Below are 23,816 nucleotides of genomic sequence, written 5' to 3'. Positions count from 1 at the left end.
GTCGATGATGAGCTTCGGATGACGTCATGAGCCAAACGACTTTCCCAAACGTCGGCCATTTTCGGCTTGTTTGCAAAACGAAACTGCCAACACGTTGTTGAACATCAACCATGTAGGTAAGTCAACAGTAGAATGCTGAAGTCCCGAAAGTAAAAGCTTCCACCATGGCCAAGATACTAGTGGAGGGTCTCTTGTCTCTGCCCACGGCGACGGTCAGGAGAGTGGCCGCGGCGGCGATCAGTCTGCGATCAGCTCGGTAGAAGGCTACCGACGAGAGTTTTGTTTGCTAGCTTCCCCCGTTCTTGCAACGCCGAGAGTAAGCCGACTTCTTAAGTCTTTTTCCTTTAGTCTCCTTTCTAGGACGTCCATTCCCTAGAAAGAGAGTTGCCTCAGGACGTCCATTCCCTGAGAGATTCCCTCGAGACGTTCATTCCTCGAGTTGCGTCAGGACGTGCATACCCTGACATGCCACCACGAAGTGCCATACCGTGGTGATGCTTTTCGTTTGTTCGGTTTTCTTGTTCATCTTGTTTTCTGACCATTTGAGTTTCCGTTCAGGTTTTCATTCCGCTTTGTTTCTCCGATTTTAGTTTTATGCTTTCTTCTTCTCGTGGTGGGATGCCTAGGTATGCGATTCTCGTAGTTGCCTTTGGTACTGTCCCCGAGATGGATTTTCCTTCCCTCCCTTTTTTCCCTATTTTCTAGTACGGTCCTCCGGTTCTCTTTTCCACTCCGGATCCGACAGTCATTCCAACCGTTCTTATCACCTCCGATCTGATAGACAAGCGAGATAAGATTATCAAAGGGAAATTCTACCGCGAAGAACTCCAGCCCACCACAGACAAGGATACGTTTCTCTTAGAGGATGTTCTGCACCGCAAAAAAAACCAAGCATTCGGCAAGTGTTTGAGTCTAGATGAGAGTAACAACAGTTGGATTGACAGCAAGGATTTCGTTTAAGTAACTGTATAAATAGTATTCGTCATCTTTTCTGTTCTGTGATATAAAAATCATGATCCATAAAATATTTCTCATTGCCGTCGTTGGGACGATGGTGGCAGTGGTCGAAAACTCAATCGAAGCAAACATCACGATGTGTCCGATCAATTCGGAAATTAAATGCGCACCTTCTACCTTGTTGGAAGTTTCCCTATTCATCTTGAGCGTACCAGCGCTCATTTTAACGATACCCGTATCTGTACTCCATGTGCCAATCGTTCCACCGTTGATTCTGTCTCACTAGATGGTCCCGTGACAAAAACACGCAGCAAGTCAATGACTTAAGTCTCGATTTAAAGTTCGGAGAAGGAGTAGGGATAGATGTTTGAATCGGTCAGTTACAAAAGGGCTCAAGCGCCAAATACGAGATTTCGAGAAAAATGGTAATAACCGTTTTAATTGACCCCTTATAAATCTCAGAGCCCTAAAATGTTAAAGCTTAATTAATCACATTATTAATTATCTGCAATCTAAAACGAGTTGGTTCTTACAGTTTTTTTCGTATTTTTTTATCTGGCGCTTGAGCCGTTTTGTAACTGACCCATTCGTTTGTGGTCGTAAGGATCATGAAATGTTGACGTTAATAAACGATGACGTCATTTGCCGTCGAGGTTATTTATCGCTGATGTTATTGAACAATAAGAACGAAGCTGTAAAAAAAAAAATATTTGATTGAATCTAATTTTTCGCTCCCGCGTCGACTGTCAGAGGCAGCGCTCTGCTCGGAGTGGATCAAAGACATTAAGACGGAGCGCTAAAAGCAAAAAATGAAGCTTCTTTTTCAATCACCTCTACTATTGGCTATAGGATTGGCGGCGAAATTGGGACAAGTTTGAAATTCAAATGTAGGGCAGGAACTAAATAAAATTGCGGAAACAAAGTATTTTAGGTTGCTTTTTGCCCAAATTCACTTACACACTTATATTTGTATAACTTTAGGTTAGTTTTGGTCCGTCGTCGACCGATTAATTTCATTTGGGAGTAACTGTCATCTACGACTGTAAACCGACTGTTGAACCGGCAGAACCACCGTGAGCAGAAGAAAAACTAACTTTATCTGATATTACTGCCTGTTACCGAGCAAAAGTAGGTGTATTATAATAGGACGCAGTCCCAACTTTCTTAATATATTCGTTTTAGGCATTTAAAATACGTTTCGAAGAAGAAATGTGGAAAAATCAAGAGGACAAGTTCAAATCAAATTTCCGTTTGCCGCCATGGATTCCCGCGCTCATTTACACACTCACACAAGCACCCAGCGCCAAACCAGGCTTCACTTTTCCCCGTGCTTTTAGATACGAGCACTCCGTCTTTATGTCTTTGGAGTGGATACCACTCCATTTAAATTAGGTCACTGTACATCACCAGGCTCAGGTTAGGTAAACCGACAGCACCGAACTTATGATTAGTTAGGATTGATCGAATGCAAGCTGCTAAGTCGAACCAACAATTTATTTTCTGCACCTTTAGGCAGCCCTGATAAGAGGAAGATTGATGAATTGATGGGCGATGCTGCCGTCTCCAACCAATCATTTTAATATTTAATTTTTGCTCCTTCAGAGTACGTTGAAAAACGAAGATAATTTAATAAACTGTCGATGTTGCCGCCTCAAACCAATAATTTTAACATTTCATTTTTTGCACTATCAGGTAACACTTAAAAATTTCTCGATAGCTTGAAGATTCCTTCACCCCTTTCGTTACGTTGCTTGATATCAACGGGCTGAAGTTAGGACAACTATCATTATCATTCCTACCGTACGAGGAGTTTACGTGAAAAACGCGTCAAAATTAAGGATGAACGGGGTCAAAAATGCCGAGAGAGTGTGATGCTGAAGTTATGAAAGCTCCCAAAACCTCTAGCACCGCAATAATTTTGGAACGCAGAATGCCAATTTGGAATTTTCAGAGAGATTTGCAAAAAAAAGCGAAATAACTGCATCGTTACTCAAGACTCTTACCTACCCTCATATTAATTAACAATATATATTGTACTCTTTTCTTTTTTTGCTATTTTCATGTAAAGGGTACCTAAGCCAAAAGTCCTGCCCGCCTCTTTAACTTCTTACGTAAATGGGTAGGTACAGATTTGAAAAACTCTCAATTTAACTCCTGAGTTTATCAGGAAAACCGAGATGTTCTCTGCCCGTGCATGAAAGTGCACCGTTATTGTCTCAAATGTCCAGCTCTGTGTCATTTTGTTCAAAGAATACCTACCGAATAGTTTAATTTTTGCAACTACTCATTGTTTTAGGGTGTCCATGGAGACCAAGGAAATCCTGGCGTAGACGGATTGCGAGCCCCTGATGGTTTGCCAGGGTCAAAAGGAGACTCCGCCCCGTCCCAAAGGAATTTTTGCAAGGAGACCCAGGTGATGCAGGACTGCCAGGAATAAAAGGAGAGGAAGGCGATATGGGAGCCCCTGGGGAGCCAGGCGAAGCCAGTGAATTTCAAGCAAATTTCAAAGGAGAAAAAGGGCCAAAGGGAGAAATAGGAGACATAGGTAACTCACTTTTCTCTGCTAGTTGCCAATACCCAAGTAAGACGCTGTAATAAGCAGCGATTGCGTGCAATTATCGTTACCTGGGTACTCACAATCAATAAGAGAGCTGTATATGTCGCCTGCCTATTCACATTTCCAAATTTTACAGAATGCGAAATGAAAAAGCCATGGTAGTAGCTGTAATAAACAGCGATTACGTGCAACTATCACTACCTGCTCACAATCATTAAGAGAGTTGTACATTTTGCCCGCCTATCCACAAATTCAAAATTTACAGATGAAGGTGAAAATAAAAGATCCATAGTAGGAGAATTGCAGTGTTTGTTCTTTAAAAGGTTTGGCTCATATTTTACGAGACGTTCTAAAGACGTATTTCCTGTTCTAAGTACCTACGGGATTTTAGCCGGGGAGGGGGGGGGGTATTTAAGGGGCTTAGAGGACAAGCAGGTGAATAAGTGCAGTTTCTGCTTTTTCGAGAAATATAATAATATGTTTGAAATTTTAAAATTGCATGGATCCTAATGGCAAAACGGGCGTTTTTGATGCTTAAAAAGTGGAATTAGGGAGCGATTCTTTCACAGAATATGCATCAAGACTAGCTTTACTTGAAATTAGTAATCTATTTTTTTCAGAAACTGCTCTTAAGTATGCGCATTTTCTTCCAAGCTTCATACTTAAAGGTGCAAAGCAGTGCGACATAGGTACTCTCTGATGCTGACAGAGCCTCCTTTTATTACTCAAACTAGAATAGTATAATACCCGTGGATGATTTTAAAAATAGTGTGAGCTTGAAGAAAATCTTTAGGCTTCATCAGTTTCGCAAGGCAACTTTGAGGCACGTTATGACGTAAGTCGCATATTGCTTTGCATCAAGCTTTTGTTTGGAACATCAATTCGGGTACTTATAGGACATAACTGAATTATAGATTGGTAGGCCGACAAGATTTTGGCAGGGGGGTCACTACACATTGACGCCTTCTTCTATCATGATAGAACGTGCCGTCAATCTCACAAATTTACTGCACTTTCTGCCACATTAGGAAAAAAAAGTTAGACATAACTCTTTAAGACTATGATTGAGAACTTTGTCAGTCTCAGGAACTGTAGTTCCTAAAACTCAAGTTATAAGAAATGACTACCGGTCCCTCTCCTACTGCTGGTGCAGTCTATTACACCGCGAAGTCATGTTTACCCAAGTATAAAAAGGGCCTGTATGAAATGTTGTTGGCGTAGGTAATGGTACAACGTTGGCGTTGCTTTATTGCATTGAAATGGTCTAAGTACCTATGGATGCTGATTGAAAGTGATCATTGCGCCAACTTTCCACGTGCTGCCGTCTTCGCGTAATCAGCGGTTGCTGTTTCTCTGATTCCGTGAATTAAAGGAAGGAGTGAATGATTAAGTGAATGAGAGGCTCGTACCTTGGGGATGGTTGCACCTTTGGAATAAATTTCATATTTCCCGCCATAATAGCGCCAGAGTGCTCGTATCATGAACTAAGGTTGTCTGACGTGTAACGAAGCAATTCATCTTGAAAAAGTTGCTCTATGCCATCATCTCCGTCAAATATCGAAAAAAAATCGAATTTTGAACTCCTTTTCAAAATTTTTAAGAAAGCGATAAAGTGATGCTACCCCCCTAAAATATTTTTTTAGGTCTCTGGACTTTATATATTTTGAAACCTAAATGCATGTACTACATGCACACAGTTTTTTGAACTCCATTGTTGGATTCCTAACCTAGAAATCACGACTTGTTTTTTTTTGGCGGAAATTGTACCTTGGAACCTGCTTGGAACCGAAACACGGTTGTGCCTTATTTTTTTAATAAAAACAAAATTTTTGCTTCTAAGAGAGACAGTTAGTCTTAAATTTCAAGCAAAGGCTGAATTCCTTCAAACAATGATTCAAATCTGCAGAGATCTCCGCAACGGATGAGAGATAGCGTTATAACATTGAAAAGTTTAAAAAAAAGTTCTCTTTCATCATTCAATTTGACTTAAACCCACCAGTATCATGGAACATACATCCTGTAAATTAACTTGAGTGTGTTCTGCTTTATTTTCAGCTTAAATGCCAATTTAGTAGGAGGAATGTAGGATTTTTGTCATGCATTCCAACGTTCAGCCCATGCTATTCCATGGTACACCACCATGGTGTACCTTGGAACGATTTTTTGGAATTTTTAAAATCCCAAAAATACTATTATAAAATTGTCTGAACCAAACCAAAAAAATATCTATACTATAAGCTCCGAGACCTCCTAATTTTGCGAAACTGGTAACGCTTAGTTCCAGCGTTCTACCAAGCCGATTTTTATGATTTTTGCGGCTATCGACGGGCAATTGTCTCTAGATAAGCCAACTCTTTTCAGATTTTCAAAATATGGCCTAGGTTTTTTTATATTAAGTGGTAAAGTTGCGAATTCTCCCATTTAAACAATGTAAATTTATACTTTTTGTCATAGTTCGTTTGAGCGTTCTACCGGGCCGATTTCCAAGTTTTTTGCGGTAATCGACGGGTAATTGGCCGTAGATGAGCCCGCTCTATTCAGATTTTGGAAATAGGACCCAGGTTTTTTTACAATCACGTTATAAAAGTGAGTGAATTTTCAGAATGCTCCGAGACTGCTACCGCTATGCGCGGGAGGATGCGCAGTGGTCAAGGAGGTTGCGCAGTAGCTGTGTAGCCTGCGCATCAGCTCTACACTTATCTACACAAGATTCGCTCTAATTCCGCCAAGACGAGCGGTGGCCGAGTCGTCAAAGACGTCGGAAGCGTCCACTCAGATCATGGTGTGGGTTCGTTTCCCACATCCCGATATATACTTAATTATTACCTGATTATCAATGATCGTTGTTTTACTGCAATATTTCATCAAGCAGTCATTCCAAAACGCGTCCTTTAGACTTCAAAAAAAATGTGTTTCTTTATTCATCAAAACCAAAAAGTATTATATTCTAAAAGTAAAGTATATCTCATATCGTAATTTTTTAGGGGAAAAATAAAACTAACACCGATAGGAGGATAAAAATAGGGCCGCGAAGCGGCCCATTGACACCCCGGAGCGCCTTCAGGGGGTTGGGCCGCGTAGCGGCCAGGGGGCGTAGCCCCCTAGTATGTTACTAAGGACCCTCAGTAGTAAGCCATAGCAGTAAAAGATTTACATTTTTCGAAAAAGGATCTTTAAAAAAATAAAAATGGAAAATCATTCCTAGGTACAAGCCTCTTTCCTACAGTCCTTCAAAATGAGCTTTCCGTATGATTTTGCTAAGAATCAACTTTGGCCCCTAGCCTCCATCCCAAATTTTAGCGTACCCCAAGATCGTTTGACGTGCATAAAGAGACCGTAGATATGGTCTTCTCTGCAAAGGACCCTACAACAAAACGGCCAAATCGGCCTAAACACGGAATCCTACGATTTTCTCAGGGATGGAAGAGGGTCTCCCCGGACACTCAAAACTGGTCATATTTTCATGGAATGATTTACATTAAAAGCAACCTACAGAAGCATAAAAACACAAAAACTTGCAACCTGCAGGCAATCCGGGGGGCGTAGGTGACCTTGAGACTCGGAACATACAAGGTTCCCGCGCGCCGCGTCAACTTTGAAGACTCACAACTCCGCTTCTAATCGTTTCCCCAAGATGAACTTGGGCTTGTTTTAAACCTTATGCCCTCTTCTTTCATTTAGAGTTGTTTTTGTTTTGCTCCGTGCGAACCGAACGACCGAAAATATCGAAAAACGAAAATTTACGATAGGGGAACCTTGTATAATTCCCCAAAAAGTGGGTCAAAATTTAAAATTTTATTTATTTCATACATATATTCTGAAAGCTCTCATTTTTCTGGAAATTTTGACACCAAGATCATCTTTCTACGACAAACTGTCGAGAAGTTATGATACTTTAAAGTGGTTGACTTTGACCCCCCATCCCCTCTTTTCCCTGGGGGTTAGGCAAAAAATATGACCAGTTTTGAGTGTCCGGGGAGACCCTCTTCCATCCCTGAGAAAATCGTAGGATTCCGTGTTTAGGCCGATTTGGCCGTTTTGTTGTAGAGTCCTTTTGAATGAAATCGAACAGATAGATTCTAAGATATCGCTGCATACAGATTTGGGGGACGCCTGACGGACCGGACACACATTTTTTCAAGTATGGTTATTTTGATTCCTAGGACCTTAAAACGTATAGAAATGAATTTTCAACTTTTTCCCCTTTGTAGGATGACAATACTTCCTCTGTCCTATGGTAGCGAGAAAGTAAAAAATGAATTAAAGATCGAATAAGGCACTCTTTCCTATAAGGAGTGTGTGGGGTCCTAAACTGCCCCGTACCAAAATCCACAGTTTAATGCACGTTCTCGCGGCTCCATACACGTTCCGGTGCCCACCCCTCGGACACTGCTGCACTTTCAAGAGCCATCTAAAACTAAGACGATAATAATAATAGTCAATTTTAGACTTCGACTACATTCTGAAGAATTGGTTCGGCAAGCTCCCGATGCTTTTAAGACAATACGTGCTTGATTTCAGGCTTTTCGGCAAATTAGCCCTCGGCAGATTTAATCTCATTTTAAATCGTTCAGGTCGCACCAAAGACACAAAGACGGAGTGCTCGTATCTAATAACACGGGGGAAAAGTGAAGCCTGGTTTGGCGCTGGGTGCTTGTGTGAGGGTGTAAATGAGCGCGGGAATTCATGGCGGCAAACGGAAATTTGATTTGAACTTGTCCTCTTGATTTTTCCACATTTCATCTTCTAAACGTGTTTTAAATGCCAACAACGAATATCTTAAGAAAGTTGGGACATTGCATTTTTATAATACACCTTCTTTTGCTCGGTAACAGGCACTAATCTCAGATTAAGTTAGTTTTTCTTCTGCTCATGGTGGTCCTGAAACAGGACGTTACAGACCTAGATGACCGTTACGCCCAAATGAAAAATCTACACCGAAAAAAAAGAGGTGTAATTTGAACAGTCACTTTGGGTGTCAAATATAATACCAGTTTTTCATTTCATCTAATCGCCCTGGGCGCTACCTCAGCATATCTCAATTATTAAAACAGCAACCAGCAAATCGGTTGCATGGACGGACTGTCAGGTCTGATGAAATGACAGATCAAACGGTTAAATTAACATGAAAAGTATTTTAAATTAACAGCCTGTGTGGTTCGTAAAATCAACGTCTGTAGACCCGGGAATGTAATCGACAGGCGGTTCATTTTACCGCCTCCGCGGCGTTGAACAAACACTTATCTAGACTGCGGAGCCAACGGTTCCTCTGACGTCTCTATAATGGCCGTCAACATCACCATGGCTTATTAAGATGACTTTGAATTTTTGGCCCCCCGCAAATAATTATTGTTCTCGGGACGGGAAAACATGATCATTCTTAGCTGTCCCTTAATAATGATATTATTTTTAAAATTGTCATAATTTTCAGATTTTTATTGCTGCATGCCCTGTCAGCAACATATTATAGAATTTTATAGTAATGTAAAAAAAAGAACCTGTTAAAATACACGGAAAAAGAAATCCGCTTTTACGGGATGTTAGAAATATTACAAACTTTCGTCTTAAAAGTATTTTAGATGAAGAGGCAGCATTTTTAAATTTAAATAAATACATTTTTTCTACTTTGAGAAAGCTAGAAACAAAGCGTATGGTTTTTCTTAAATTTAAATAATATAAGCCTTTAAAACATTTTATGCCGCAAAATATTCGCATCTTCAAAGATCTATGAATTGAATTTATGAGTTTTTAAAACAGTTACAAAATGAAGGTCAGTTTATGAACAATTTTGAGTAACAAACATGCAAGTGTTACTATCTATTTACCTAAATTTATTGATAAACTCATGAAATTTTTTGTTCACTTTGTTTTTCTTTCTCCTCCTCCTGTTTTTGAGTCATCCAACAACACTTCGCAAGAAATTGCTGCTACTGTCTTAAATAATTTTCTCAGACTAAAATATAAATGAAATATTTTTTTAATAATTTGAAATTAAATAAAAGGAGGGAGAGACATAAAGAGAGAAAAATATATTTCATGGGTCAAACTAATCTTATAGCGCGCAAGAAGATCGCTAGGAAATTCTATTGAGATAGTGAGATACTAGGAGAAGCTATATAATGTGTGAAAAGTGAAGCACTCGATAGACAGCCTGGTTAGCTCAAACGGTGAAGGCGGCGCACGGCAGTAATCCGAAGGTTGCGCGTTCTAATCCCGCCACGGACAGAAGAATTTCAAGGTTGCTGGATGATTGAATCATCTCCGTTAGAGTAGCCTGGTGAAGGTAAGGATGTTCTCAAAGTAAATAATAATCATAAACATGAAAGACAAGTAGAAAACTAAATTTTCCCTTAATTAAAAGCCTTTTTTGCGATGGCTCAGAAGTACCGGGTTAACAGTCAGGGGCGGTAGATTTTACCGCCTGTTAGACAGAGTCCAATACCCTAGCTATTGCGTCAGCGGCTCGAGGCGGTAATATTTACCGCCTGGGGCCGTTGGTTTAATGGCCTCGAGCATTAGTCCAACTGACCAAAGGGTACTGAATTGCCGTTTCAGCATGCTGTTGATACAAACAACAGGCTAGAGTCCAATTTTTCAACCACCTTAGGATGTTGAGTCAGGTCCCAGGCGATTGGATGAACTCCTCTTTTTTTTCGGTGTAAAAAAATATATGTGGGTAAGTGAATTTGGGCAAAAATTAACCTAGAATACTTTGTTTCTGCAATTTTATTCAGTTCCCGCCCTACATTTGAATTTCAAACTTGTCCCGATGTCGCCGCCAACCCTTCTAGCCAATAGTAGAGGTGGTTGAAAAGTAGCTTCATTTTTTGCTTTTAGCGCTCCGTCTTTTTGTCTTTGGGTCGCACCGCTCTCGAAATATTGGGCCATGGCCATAATCATTTGCGATGATTTTTAAGGTACATAAGACATTAATTGATTGATTTCAGAGTTCGATGTTAGGCTTAGTAATTGATTTGGAGGCTTCCCGATAGCCTCATTGCATTCATAGTTAAAACGTAGAGGTTTAGTCCTCTCAAAAATCTGCGAGGATGCACCGTTTTCAAGACATCGATCAAAATGGTGGGTACAAGAATCGTCGACACAAGTCGATCGAAAATTGAAAACCTAATTCAATCGACATTTTTTTTTTGTTCGAAAATTTAAATTTAAACTCGTCAACAAAAATCACTTTTACGTCGACATCGTTTCAATCGACGTCGGTTCACTAGACACAGTTCAATCGAAAATAGAAACGCAATTCAGTCGACATCGATTCGATCGACATGGATCGATTGACATTTTTATCATCAACAAATTTTCCATTGAACTTTTTTTTTTTTTATCGACATACTTTTTATCGACTTATTTTCGATCAACATGTATTTGATAGACATTGTTTGCATAGACACTTTTTCACTCGAAAAACGCCTATTGAAAGAAAACCACCGTTTCGTCGACACTTTTTCAACCGAAAATTGCATCTTTTAATCTCGCAAGAGGCTTGTGCAAGCCATAGATTTATCGACATCTGTTCGATCGACACATGAATTTGAATGCCTCATGGGACTGCCTGATGAGCTGTCTTATAGAATTTGTAAATGGGAACATCCGGGGAAATGGGTTTTGCATAACTCCAAGGCGCGTTTACTGATTTCATACTTACTATCGTAGACTGCACACTGGAAAAAAGTTTCCTACATATCAGGCGGAGCCGCCTTGGACCATGTAGGTAAGCCATTTACCTAAAAAGTATCGAAAAGAAACGGATGTTTGTTCCAAAACAACAGAGTTCGATTGGATCATGTAAACACGTTACCAAACTAGTACTCCACGTGTAGTTGGAGTGAGAAAATGTTTACTTAAATGTAGAAGCATTCCGAGACGCGAAAATATTTCCTGAAATAAAGTAATCACCGTCGGTTTGAAAGGAGTATCTGTGATCTTGAACTAAGTCAACCGTTTCCTTAAAATCAGGATACGGTTGCGTGTCTCTCGTGAGCGTTTACTGGTTACAAGCTGACGGTTGGTTTAAAATTAGTAAACGACCGAGCGTCCGGCCGGAATAAGTATTGCATAACTCCCAGGCGCGTTTACTTATTTCAAGCCAATTGTTCAGACCCCAATTGTGGTGACCTCCGATGGTTGTAGAACATTCGTATAATTCTCGGCGGAATTGGTACTGTCCAAAATTGACTAAGACGCACTGTTTTCGAGATATCGGGCATAAAAGAATTTAAGGTTATATCATGCGGACCTTGTCAATGAATTGCCATTCTTTCGATATTCCAATATGCGAACCCAATACTGAAGTATCCAATGATAATGCTTCCGATGCCCACTGTCCAATGCCCAAAGTCCGAGGTCCTGATACACACCCCCGCCCCTAAAAATAAATTCATGAATTGGCAGCATTTTCCAAACGACTCTTGCATAACCTACAAATCGAAAGGAGCAATATTCACTATTGCATAACCCACAGATTGAAGGGGCAACATACCAAACTCTATTTCAAAACCAACAGATTGAAGGGACAACATGCAATACTCAAACTTGTCTGCAAAGGTTTACAACACCGCACCATCCATTATTCCTTTTCCTGCACAATTTTTCAAAACTGCCAACCCTGCCGACCATACTTTTTGATTCAAATTTTCATGCACGGTATCGCACAATATCTGTGTTTAAATTTCCACTTTTACGATACTTAATTGAAACTTTGACTTATCTTACACAAAATATAAATATGTGTTAGTCATATTCTAATGCAGGCATGTATTTATATGAATGCGCCAGAAATAATGGTTTGTTCTTATTTCAAAATTATATCCATACAAATAATCAAAACCTTTTTGGTGTTCTTCCATTTCAGGATACACGGGATACAAAGGGGCGAAAGGCGTCACCGGAGATACAGGTGCTCCAGGGTTGCCAGGACCAGCAGGACCCCCCGGTTTCACATTGCCAGGTGGACCTGGCTTGAAAGGCTTTGCTGGAGAGACAGGGGACCAAGGGCCAAGGGGAGACCCAGGCTCAACTGGTCAACCTGGACCTCCAGGACCTCCTGTACGTCTGTTTGTTTCTTTTAATTATTTTATGAATCATAGTTCATGTAGGTACTGTTTCATTTTTAGTCAGAAAGTTTTAACCTTAATTCATCGAAGTGGTCTAGTACTTACATGTAGTTCCTGTGTTCGCGACTAGGTTTTCGCAGCTGTCTTTTTTATAAGAAATTAACAATTTTATGATTTTTATTTCCATTTAGATAATGCTTCAAAGAGTTTCCACAACTTTATTAAAGAAAGAAAGAATCTCGACTTGTAAAGTTTTTCACACATCGACAACGAACCTTCCAAACCACGAATTTGCTTTGCAATGTTTCAAAATCTCCACTCCTATTTAATTTTTTAAGAGATGACCGAGTCTTCTCTTAAAAAATAACCAGGGCCTAGTTTTCGCACGGTCCAATGTGTCCGTGCTAAAACCGAGCATGTTGATACCGTATTAGTACTATGTAGTAGTCGACATGGTGTTCGGCATTACATTCTTCCACATTGGTACCATGGTGGCCACTGTTTGGCAAATTGACCAATTTCATCGATATCACGTAGGTAACATATTTAAATACTGTCGTCGTCAGCACTGCGTAGGTACCATGTTTAGTCACCGATATGATCGTGTTTAGAAGAGATTGTTTGTCATTTCTTTCCTCTTTGACCACCTTCCCACCTTTGTAAATATTGTCTGTTAATTGAGATGAATACCTACATAAATCCATTCTTTATTTCTCAGGGGTCGCAAGGATTGAAAGGAGATCGAGGTGATCCAGGTCAAAACCTGCTTGGAGGAGATATTGGTCCTACTGGTGTGAAAGGCGCCAAAGGAGAACCAGGAGCAGAAGGGCCAGAGGGTCTCAGAGGATCACCCGGTTACCCAGGAGTGGGAGGCGTCAGAGGAGCCAAAGGTGCTCCCGGTTATGCTGGTTTAAGTGGGGTTTTGGTAAGTTCTGATGTCCGAATTTTCCATTTTTGTCATGGTATCGATATTTTTCGTGCTAAAACTGCCAAACTGGCTTAATCTGCCGTCGTAAACAAATTGATTGAAGCTTTGTTGAGTCATATCAAGTCAACACAACTAATGATGCAAAACCTGACAATCTCAAAATTGGCCAAAAATTGGCATTCGGGGCGTTTATTTATTCAAAGAAACTACTTTGAAGACTTTTTTCATTCGTTTGCGAAATCCTTCAGTCCAGATGCGAGGGGAAAAATAACGGGAAAAATTGGGATACACGGTTTTATTGATTTATGTTGTTCATTTTGGGTAGGTATTCGAATTCGATCGAATTCGAAGATGACCCCCGTTTTCATGCATCGCTCTCGCACCTCATAGTTATTCGGAAAAGCTGATGTCCATCAAAAAATGGATTTTGCGCTTTCGGTGCTTTTGTTGAAATTTTCCTGTTCAGAATGCACAAACAAGCTTATTGGTCTCCACGCTCAGCTTTGGTATGATTGCCTGTTCATTCGCACGGGCTAGATTTGAAAAATATAGAAATTGGTACTTTGAGGAGACCAATAAGTTTGTTTGTGCATTCTGAACAAGAAAAGTTCCGCAAGAACACCCAAAGTGCAAATTCATTTTCCGATGGACATCAGCTTTTCCGAAAAACTACGAGGTGTCAGAGCGATGCATGAAAACAGGGGTCATCTTCGAATTTGACGCGTCGAACTAAACAAGGTGTACTTTTTACCTTTTGTCTAGTTGCGCAGTGTCATCTTACCGGGTGTAAAATCGGACTTGTTGAAAAACCTTTTTTTATGGATGTGGGGGAGGGGGAAAGGGGGGCTGAATGGGGTTTACGTATTGTTTTAAATAATTCTACTCGGACATTTTACATTGAGTGCACCTTATCATTTTTTTCCATTTAAGCCGTTAAATGCCGAAAAACGACCTATACTAATTGAGTATCATAGTATTATCTAACGTTAACATATAAAATTAATGCAGTTTGTTAAGTTTTAGTTTTAAGCCACGTAGATAGATACAAGAAACACTTGTAGTAGTTACGATATATTTAAATAAAATTTCTTTTTAAAAAAAAAAAAAAAAAAATACTAATTGAGTGAAAGGGAGATGGTAGTCGGAGGAGATAAGGGTACTTGGCGGTAGTGGGGCGGTAAAGCAAATAAGGCTAAGAGTATTTAGAGCTCTTTTTGTTGTAAATTTTTTTTATAGTAAATATAATCATTGCTGCATTGAAATCAATATTAATACCACCACAGATGGGAACACCTCAAAATCTCGATTTGACGGTAGAAAATAAAATAATTTGAAAGGGTGATGGGGGAGAGGGGGTCCGAAGTCTTAAGTACACTCATTGTTGAGCATTTCACGATATTTCAAATTCAATACAATCTTTTTTTCGCTCAAGCCAACATTTTATGCGCGAATATAAAGAAAAACCCGAAAATACTCCAATTAGACCCCTTCCCCCCTCCCCTGAGATTAGCACTATTCGGATTTTATGAGGTTTTTTTTGTAAGCGTTCTTTATACCCAAATGAACAACATAAAACAATAAAGCCGTGTATCCCAATTTTTTCCGCTATTCGTAGGATTTTGATCCGCCACATCTGATCTACTTAGGAGAAAAAATGACTGCGATGGGATATCAGTCCTTCTTCACTAAGACTGACTAGAACGCGTTATTGATCATGTTCCCTAGGGGCCTTTTGAGACAAACTTATGTCTTTTCAACGCAGTTAGCTACTACTGCTCAATCCAATACAGCGCGCAGTGGGGAGAAACGGACCATGGTTCGCGGTCAAAAATCTGTAACTCGGAGGGAATTGCATATTTTTGCTTGCCATTTCGCACAGATTTTTTTTAGAATATCCTTAGCTCGTGTACGAAAGATCAGGAATTTTGACTCTCGTTTTCGGCCTCAAAATGGCGGCAAAAATTTAAAATGGTGGATTATTGAAAATCCTCGAACTCTGCATCTCGCTCCAGAATTTTAATTTGGCAAGTGCGGTACAAATTTCTATAATTTTATTCGTAAAACTCGAATTTTTGGTCGAAAATTCGATATAATCCACTTGGTGGGCTATAAGATTCGAAGAAATGGGCAATTGTAAGGCAAATTAAGTTAGTTTCATGGATTATTATCGTCAAAATTTTCTATCTACGACTAAGCACAATGTAAAATAATCCTCAGAAGTCGAAATTAGAATTTTGGCACCAAAAATGGCCAAAAGTTGTCCTAGTTGGACCTAAAACCAGAAATTCGTCACAATAGCCGTGTAGGTCACCGATTGTGTGGTATTTTCCGATAAATATAACAAATTTTGGGTTCAAATTACATGAAAATTAAAATTTGGCCTATGTTACCGTAGGTGAGTAGTGCCAAAATTTGATTAGTAGGTAATGCTGAAAATCCTAATGAATCACTATTATACAAGGATAAATTACAAATTTCATCGAATGTTAAGTTCAAATTCACACACGTCTTAAAGGAGAAGACATCTTTCAACTAAAAAAATCAACATTTCTTGCGTCTAGTTGCGTTCGGATTTTTTATGAGCCAAATTTAGGGTCAGAACAGGCAATTTGGAGTAAAAATTGACTGTATGGTTAAAGTTACCATGGCGAGTGAGGTATCAATCAAAAGGTACATTTGGACAAATCTCTCTGATTTTGAATGTGATGTATTAAAAAACTTTCACGTGGCTCCGTTAGTCCATTCAAGCCTTAAGAAAATCCAAAATATGGCCTACAAATGCTTATTTTCGTTAGAAATCAAAAATAAATCCATATATTCAAGTAAGGTATCGATTGTATAGTATTTTTTGCCAAAAATGACAAGTTCGGGGTTCAAACTACATGCAATTTAAAATTATGCCTGGTTTACCGTAAGCGAATAATACAAAAATTTGACTTATAATGCTGAAAATCCTGATTAATCACGGGAAAAACACACTACACACAGAGAAAAAACGAGTGGTAGGTACCATATATGAGAAGTTAAAATAAAATGTTTTTGTCTTTAAGTAAACCAATAAAGAACTGATTTAGATTGTACGCACGTGTCTTTTGGACGGAATGTTAGTGATAAATACCTATGCATTTCCCTTCAAGTTACAGATTTTTGACCGCACCTCGTGATCTCTTTTTTCTCACTGTGGAGCGTTGCGTCGCAGGAAAAGTCTTTTCGTGCCGTTAGCGAGGTGTTGTGATATTCTGCTCTTCAGCTCAAGCAGCTTTTTTAAGTTTCATATCCGAGGCGTATTTTTGGCCTTTCAATAAGTGTCCCTCCAAAGGACCCTGCAAACCTCTTAAGGGAATGTGTGCCATGATCGATTTTCAATTTTTTTATATATATCATCAAACATGTGTATGGTTGCTGATCAAGTCATCGTTGCGCCAACTTTCTACAAGCTACCGTTTTCGCACAATCCGCCCGAGAGTTTCAACAATCCCTTGAATAAAAGGAGGCAGTGTGGCGATGAAGAGTTAACCTCGTGCCCCTTACTTTCAAAATTCGAGAACGATATAGATGAAAGAGGAAACTTTTAGCCGGTGAGAGGTAAGTGTGAGAGGGAGGGAGAGAAGGGGGGAGAGAGGGAGAGAGAGGGGAGAGGGGGAAAGAGAGAAAAAGCAACTGATTTGGATGGTCTAGCGGAAAGGCGTGCGGAATCCGAGATCAGACTGCCCCTAGTAAAATTCCTGGGCACACGGACACTTAGTTGGCCGTATGGACACATTTGATGGCCGTCCGAACACCCATTGCAGCCGTGTTAACACCCGGTTTAGCCGTGGGGACATCTGTGATGGGCGTGCGGAAACCCAGCAACAGTGAAATTGCAGACACACATACAGGGTGTTTCAGACCACCCGTACCAGGCCTTTTTCTGGGTTGTTTTAGATCGTACGAAGTCGGGGACCGCGGGGTTGAATAGGGATTTGACCCCAAGGAATCCGAATTTCGTGGTCCCGAAACCTTCCCCACCCTCCCTTGGGGGGTAAAGGGGGGGGGGGTCACGATGCTAAAAGTCACGGTTCCCGACCGAATTGCGGATTAATCGCATCAGAATTGAAAAGCACGGAAAATTTCACATGAAATTGACCCCTAAAAATCCATAATCGGCCCATCCAAGGCCCTAAAGTGACCCCCTAAAGAGGGGGACAGTACCCCCCTCCATAATTTCTCTTTGGTCTCAAAATTGACGTAGATTCTCCAGAAAAAGATGGTTTCCCAGGTAATCGACCCCGAGAAATCCAAATTTCATGGTCCCGAAGCTCCTCTAGCTCCCCTTGGGGGGTAAAGGGGGGGCCCAATTTTAAAAATTGGGGCTTCTTTCCGAATCGTAAATTAATTGCATCCAAATTGAGGAGCAGAACACTTTTACATCTTAAGTGACCCCCAAGAGTTTTAATTGACCCCCCTGAACGGCAGAAAGTAACCCATGAGGAGGGGGGCTCCGCCTCCGCCAAAAATTTCTCAAGATTCCTCTTTGGTTGCAAAATTGACGTCGATGCTCCAGAAAAAGACGGTTTTCCAGGTAATCGACCTTGAGGACTCTGAATTTCATGGTCCCTAAGCTCCGCTACCCGCCCTTTTGGGCAGAAACCGCCTTTTTTGGAGAATCGACGTCAATTCTGCGACCAAAAAGGAATCTTGAGAAATTTTTGGCGGAGGCGGAGCCCCCCTCCTCATGGGTTACTTTCTGCCGTTCAGAGGGGTCAATTAAAACTCTTGGGGGTCACTTAAGATGTAAAAGTGTTCTGCTCCTCAATTTGGATGCAATCAATTTGCGATTCGGAAAGGAGCCCCGATTTTTAAAATTGGGCCCCCCGTTTACTCCCCCAAGGGGAGCTAGAGGAGCTTTGGGACCATGAAATTTGGATTTCTCGGGGTCGATTACCTGGGAAACCATCTTTTTCTGGAGAATCTACGTCAATTTTGAGACCAAAGAGAAATTATGGAGGAGGGTACTGTCTCCCTCTTTAGGGGGTCATTTTTGGGCCTTGGATGGGCCGATTATGGATTTTTAGGGGTCAATTTCACGTGAAATTTTCCGTGCTTTTCAATTCTGATACGATTTATCCGCAATTCGGTCGGGAACCGTGACTTTTAGCATCGTGACCCCCCCCCCTTTACCCCCCAAGGGGGAGTGGGGGGGTTTCGGGACCACGAAATTCGGATTCCTTGGGGTCAAATCCCTATTCAACCCCGCGGTCCCCGACTTCGTACGACCTAAAACAACCGAGAAAAAGGCCTGGTACGGGTGGTCTGAAACACCCTGTATATTGCTGCTAAACACCCGGTGTAGCCGTGTGGACACCTAAGATGGGCGTGCGGAAACAGTATCAACAGTGAAATTGCGGACACACATATATTGCTGCTAAACACTCGGTGTAGCCGTGTGGACACCTAAGATGGGCGTGCGGACACAGTATCAACCGTGAAATTGCAGACACACATATATTGCTGCTATTTTACTTTTTTATGAATTGAGAGGTAGCCAGCACATCATTCCTTACAATTTTTGAGGAATTTCTGCACACTGAGGAAAAAAATAAAGGATGTTGGAAGGAATTTTCTAGTCTTCAATAGAAATTACAGTGTTACGAATTTTGTATTTTCTTTCGTTACGGCGCTTCCTGTTCTCAAATTTAAATAAATGTTTCCATGTATTATTTGCAGAAAAGCTCTTCTAGCCTGATTGTCATATTTAACTAGCGGAAAGCCCGTGACTGAAGTCACGGGTCTAGATACTTCACCAAAAATTTAGTTACGGGGAGCATTAGGCCGATATTGTTTCGGGGATGATGCCACTATTCGACCACATGGGAGCTTATTTTGCCCGAGTGAGCGTGCCATTTCACGACGATACCGCTATTCGACCACGCAGAAGCTCCTGCTGCCTACACTGAAATTGAGGGCGAAATGAAATGACGTTAATTTATCTTCTCCAGTTTGGTGAAATGCTATTTTTTAAAAACGTTCCAAGTAATCGTGCAATTTTACGACGAAACAGCTATTCCACTATTTCCACGTTCTTATTTTATTTCAATCTCCCTCTCACTGCTTTCTTCTTTTTACTTTTCATTTCTTCTGTCTGTTTTCTGCCACTATCATTATCTCCTTCTTCTCTCTAAATTTATTCTAGCTTATTTTCTTTCACTCTTCTTGTTCTGCACCATTCGTTGTTCTCCCTTTTCTTCATGGTCATCATTAGCATCAGCATCATAATCATCATCCTCATCTCTCTCTTTTAGTGTTCATGTGCTCGGACGGGAAGTAAAAAAAATAAAAACAGATTAATGAATAACAGTTAAGAGGAGCAACTACTTTACTGACAAACGCGGTCCCGACATGACATAAAAACAAATTAGCAGACAGAGGACGTCTATTGCACGGACGATGATACCACTCTTCGACCACGTGAGAGCTTGTGTTGCCTACACTAATCATTGAAGGCAAACTGTCATTTCACGACGACAATACCGCCATTCAACCGTAGAAACTCGTGTTGCCTACCTTGAAATTTAAGGTGAACTGAAATGGCGTTACTGTAATCTTTTCCTGTTTGGTAAACTTTTTTTTTTTTTTTTTTTTTTTTTTTTTTTTTTTTTTTTTTTTTAATTGGAGAGATCGGCAATCCACTTGATAAGTGTTCAGCATAATTTATGTTGAGAGGTTAAGAGCGTGAAGGGGGTCTTGATCCGGTAGACAAAAAAAATGTAACATAACCTAAAACCTACCAATGTGTGATTAGATTGTTTTTTATCTTAATCTCAATTTATAAAACTCGACACATTTAATTTATTTAAAATTCAATTAATTTAAAATCAAATTCATTGTCCGGCAAGGATGAATGTTACTGAATTAGGATGAACTTAGATTAAACGGGATAAATGCAGTTTTATGCTTATCAATCCTTTTGCATCTGGAAAATGCAGAAACTTGGTATTACGGACGTTTACGGTTGGATGCGAATGAAACTCTGGGTCCTGTTGGTTTTTGGTTCGACAAAACATGCCTCCTCCGCAATGCATTTCTGAAATGTCAAATACTTTCAAAATGGCAGCATGCGAATCCACCCGTAAACGTCCGTAATACCAAGTTTCCACCATTTTCCTCGCCATTATGAATCGACGAAAACGGTGATTTAGATTTCCGATTTTTTGAAATTTGACCGGCGGCCAGTTTGTCAAAAATCAAGAGTTTGACCTGCGGTTTGTGCCAAAAATTTTCTTCTTTAATTCTCTTTGAATTGATGTGTCACAAAGGAGATGTTGCCGTTTGAAAAAAAAAGTTGGGACCCGTAGCCCCTGCCCCCCGGGAGGGGGGGGGGGGGCAAAAAATTGGGGGCCCTGAAAGTAGCTTACATTTGATCTTTGAACATTCCCGAAATTTTGTTTCAAAATATGAATTACGTAAAATTTTAGAGGGGGGGAAGGGACTTTTGGGACGCCCTGTATACTTAAAGATAGAATATAGGTGAGTTGAGTAGAAACCAAACGATCACAACAAACACAACAAACGCATTAAATACAACAGGCGCATCAAACACAACAAATATAGCAAACTCATCAAATGCGACAAACACATCAAACTTGACAAACGCATTAAACACAACAAACACATCAAACACATCAAACACATCAAACACATCAAACACATCAAGCACAACAAATATAGCAAACTCATCAAACACATCAAACACGACAAAAATACATTAAACATCAAACACAACAAAAACATCATACATTACAAAAACATCAAACACAACAAACGCATTAAACACATCTAACACAACAAACACAGCAAACATATTAAACACGACGAACACTACAAACACAACAAATACATCAAACACAACAAACACAGCAAAATCTTCAAACACGATAAACATCCCTTTTATCCCGGATATTATCAATACATCCCGTTTTATCCCTATCTATATCCAATATTACCCATATCTATCCTGATTTATTCTATCTATCCCGTTTCAAATTGATTATGCCACTTTCCCATCCTGTTTCATATCGGACAATTTATCAAAGATCGATAAACAAAGATCGATGTATCGAAGGGTGGGATAACCCTACCTATTCTGTTTTATCCTTATCTTCACGGTTACACACTGATTATTCTCCTTTTCTCAAACTTCCTCCATTTAACTCAATTCATATCAATGTCGTTCCCCATCCCGTTTTATCCATGTCTATCATATTTTATATCGAACTATATATCGAAGATCGATAGACATTACCCTGTTTTATCACTATCTATCCTATTTAATTCTTATCCACCCCGTTTCACACTGATTATTCCCCTTTTCTTAAAATTCCTACCTTTTATCCCGGTGAATATCAATAAAGTCCGCCTTGTCCCTGTCTATCCTGCTTTATATCGAACGATATATCGAAGATCTATATACAATACAAATAATATTTTATCCCTACGAATGAAACCCCAAAATATGATGGTAGGGGTGCAAGGCATGCCATAAGAAAAAAAAGTAAAAATATAAATAAAATTAGTTGGGGGGGGGGGGCTACGGGAGTTAGGAAAATGAGCTGTGAGGGGAGGGGTAGAATAAATGTTGGCAAAAAAATTAGAGCTAACCTGGCAATGATTAAAAAAAAAAAAAAGGTATAAAATCCGTGAACTTGGCCGAGAAATCGAAATAAAACATCAGCTGATAACAAGTAAAGGTTACCAAGGAAACCAAGGAATGGATCTTTCATAAAAACAGTTTAGTGGAAAACAGCGTAAGTAGGGCACTTACGTTAATTTCCGTTTATAAGTAAACGGTAAATGCGATTTAACCGAAAATCTATACAGTTCTTCATCAGATCAAAATGGACAAAATTACAAAATGTGAGACAGCTAACGTAAATCTAACGATAGTTATCGTGAACGAAAGAATTGCTGACATAGATCCGGTAACTATTATAGGTGGGATTATTTTTAAATTTTTTTTTATTTATTTAGTACTTTAATATACTTAATTTTCTTTACATATTTTAATATCAATTTATTTAATCATTCACAAAAATTAAATAAAATAAATTAAAATCGTGTTATGAAACTCAATAGGTGTGCCTTTATAGTCATAAGATGCTCTGTGGCCTAATAAACCTCATGTAATATTAATAAATTATGAATTAGTAAAATAAAATATATTAAATTAAATAACTGAAAGGAAATAAAGTAATTTAATATAAACAATAAAAAAATAAAATAAAGTAAGTAAATTAATATTTATTAAAATGAATAAACGGATTTAAAGCAAAAACAAATAAAATATATGCAAATAAATAATTACTTAAAATATATTAATTTATATTATATATTAAATCATGTTTTATTTTACTTTATTTTAATTAATTTCATTTCATTTATTCATTCTTCCTCATTTTAATAGCTATCATTTTGTTTTATGTGATTCATGTGTTATTCACTACTTTCTTTCCAACAAGTGATATACTTTTTTTACTATTTATGTTTCTTTTAATCTGCATAATGTAGAAATTGCCAAGAATATCAATTGTACTACATTTTGCAAAAAGGAACTACAATTTCCGGCCCATTCATAAAAATACCTATCTGCATATGGAAACAAGTGGCACAGATGTTGTTTTTTAAAATGAGTTAGAATTTGGAGTTCGGTCTTGCAAAATGTAGTCTAGTGGTTTCTCCCCCCAAAAACGGGTTGTTAGGTAAATCCTCCCGACAACGGCTTCGCCAACGGCAGGCAGATCAACGTGCCACACTATACGATTCCTAGTGCGTAACTCCACTAAATCTGGCCCTTCTCCGCTGGATGTTTTGGCTCCAAACTTCTACATTAAGCATTCCTACATACGTATTTCTCACTCTCCTTCTTACAGGGTGTGAAAGGACCCATCGGTGATGTTCGAGTAGGACCTCCAGGAAGACCTGGAGCGCCAGGTTTACCTGGATTGCCAGGAACTATTGGAGCCATTGGACCGACAGGTGAGTAAACTTATCTCTTATTCCGTAAGACTCTGCAACCGTAGTCTTCGGACCTGCATCTAATTTTCCGGTTTGACCGGCTCCCAAACTATGAATGCAAACAAGCCGATTATCTGACTTAATAAACCGTTAAGAATTAATTACGCAGAAAAACGTCATCATGATACGCCGAAGTAAATCGAGATATACGTAAAATTTTTATACAGTAATTACCTCGTAATATACTGGTGTTAATTAATTCTTATACCTGCTAGCTTTACCTACACCTCCAATTCAGCAAAGCTGATTATTC

At 39.5% G+C, this 23,816-nt stretch overlaps 1 protein-coding gene across 1 annotated transcript in view; it reads left to right on the top strand.

Annotated features, from left to right (window-relative positions):
• vkg (Collagen alpha-1(IV) chain viking) overlaps positions 1-23,816 on the top strand; it is a 216,624-nt gene that overhangs the window by 118,812 nt on the left and 73,996 nt on the right. The window contains exons 15-18 of the mRNA XM_072296889.1: positions 3,307-3,502; positions 12,384-12,577; positions 13,304-13,510; positions 23,419-23,524. Coding sequence (XP_072152990.1) covers positions 3,307-3,502; positions 12,384-12,577; positions 13,304-13,510; positions 23,419-23,524 — 703 coding nt within the window. The remainder of the gene's footprint in view (positions 1-3,306; positions 3,503-12,383; positions 12,578-13,303; positions 13,511-23,418; positions 23,525-23,816) is intronic.

This window comes from Bemisia tabaci, chromosome 1 (assembly GCF_918797505.1).
Source record: "Bemisia tabaci chromosome 1, PGI_BMITA_v3".
In the NCBI taxonomy this organism is placed as follows: Eukaryota; Metazoa; Arthropoda; class Insecta; order Hemiptera; family Aleyrodidae; genus Bemisia; species Bemisia tabaci.
The sequence above is the reverse complement of the archived record's forward strand: the minus strand, read 5'-3'. Positions and strand labels throughout refer to the sequence as shown.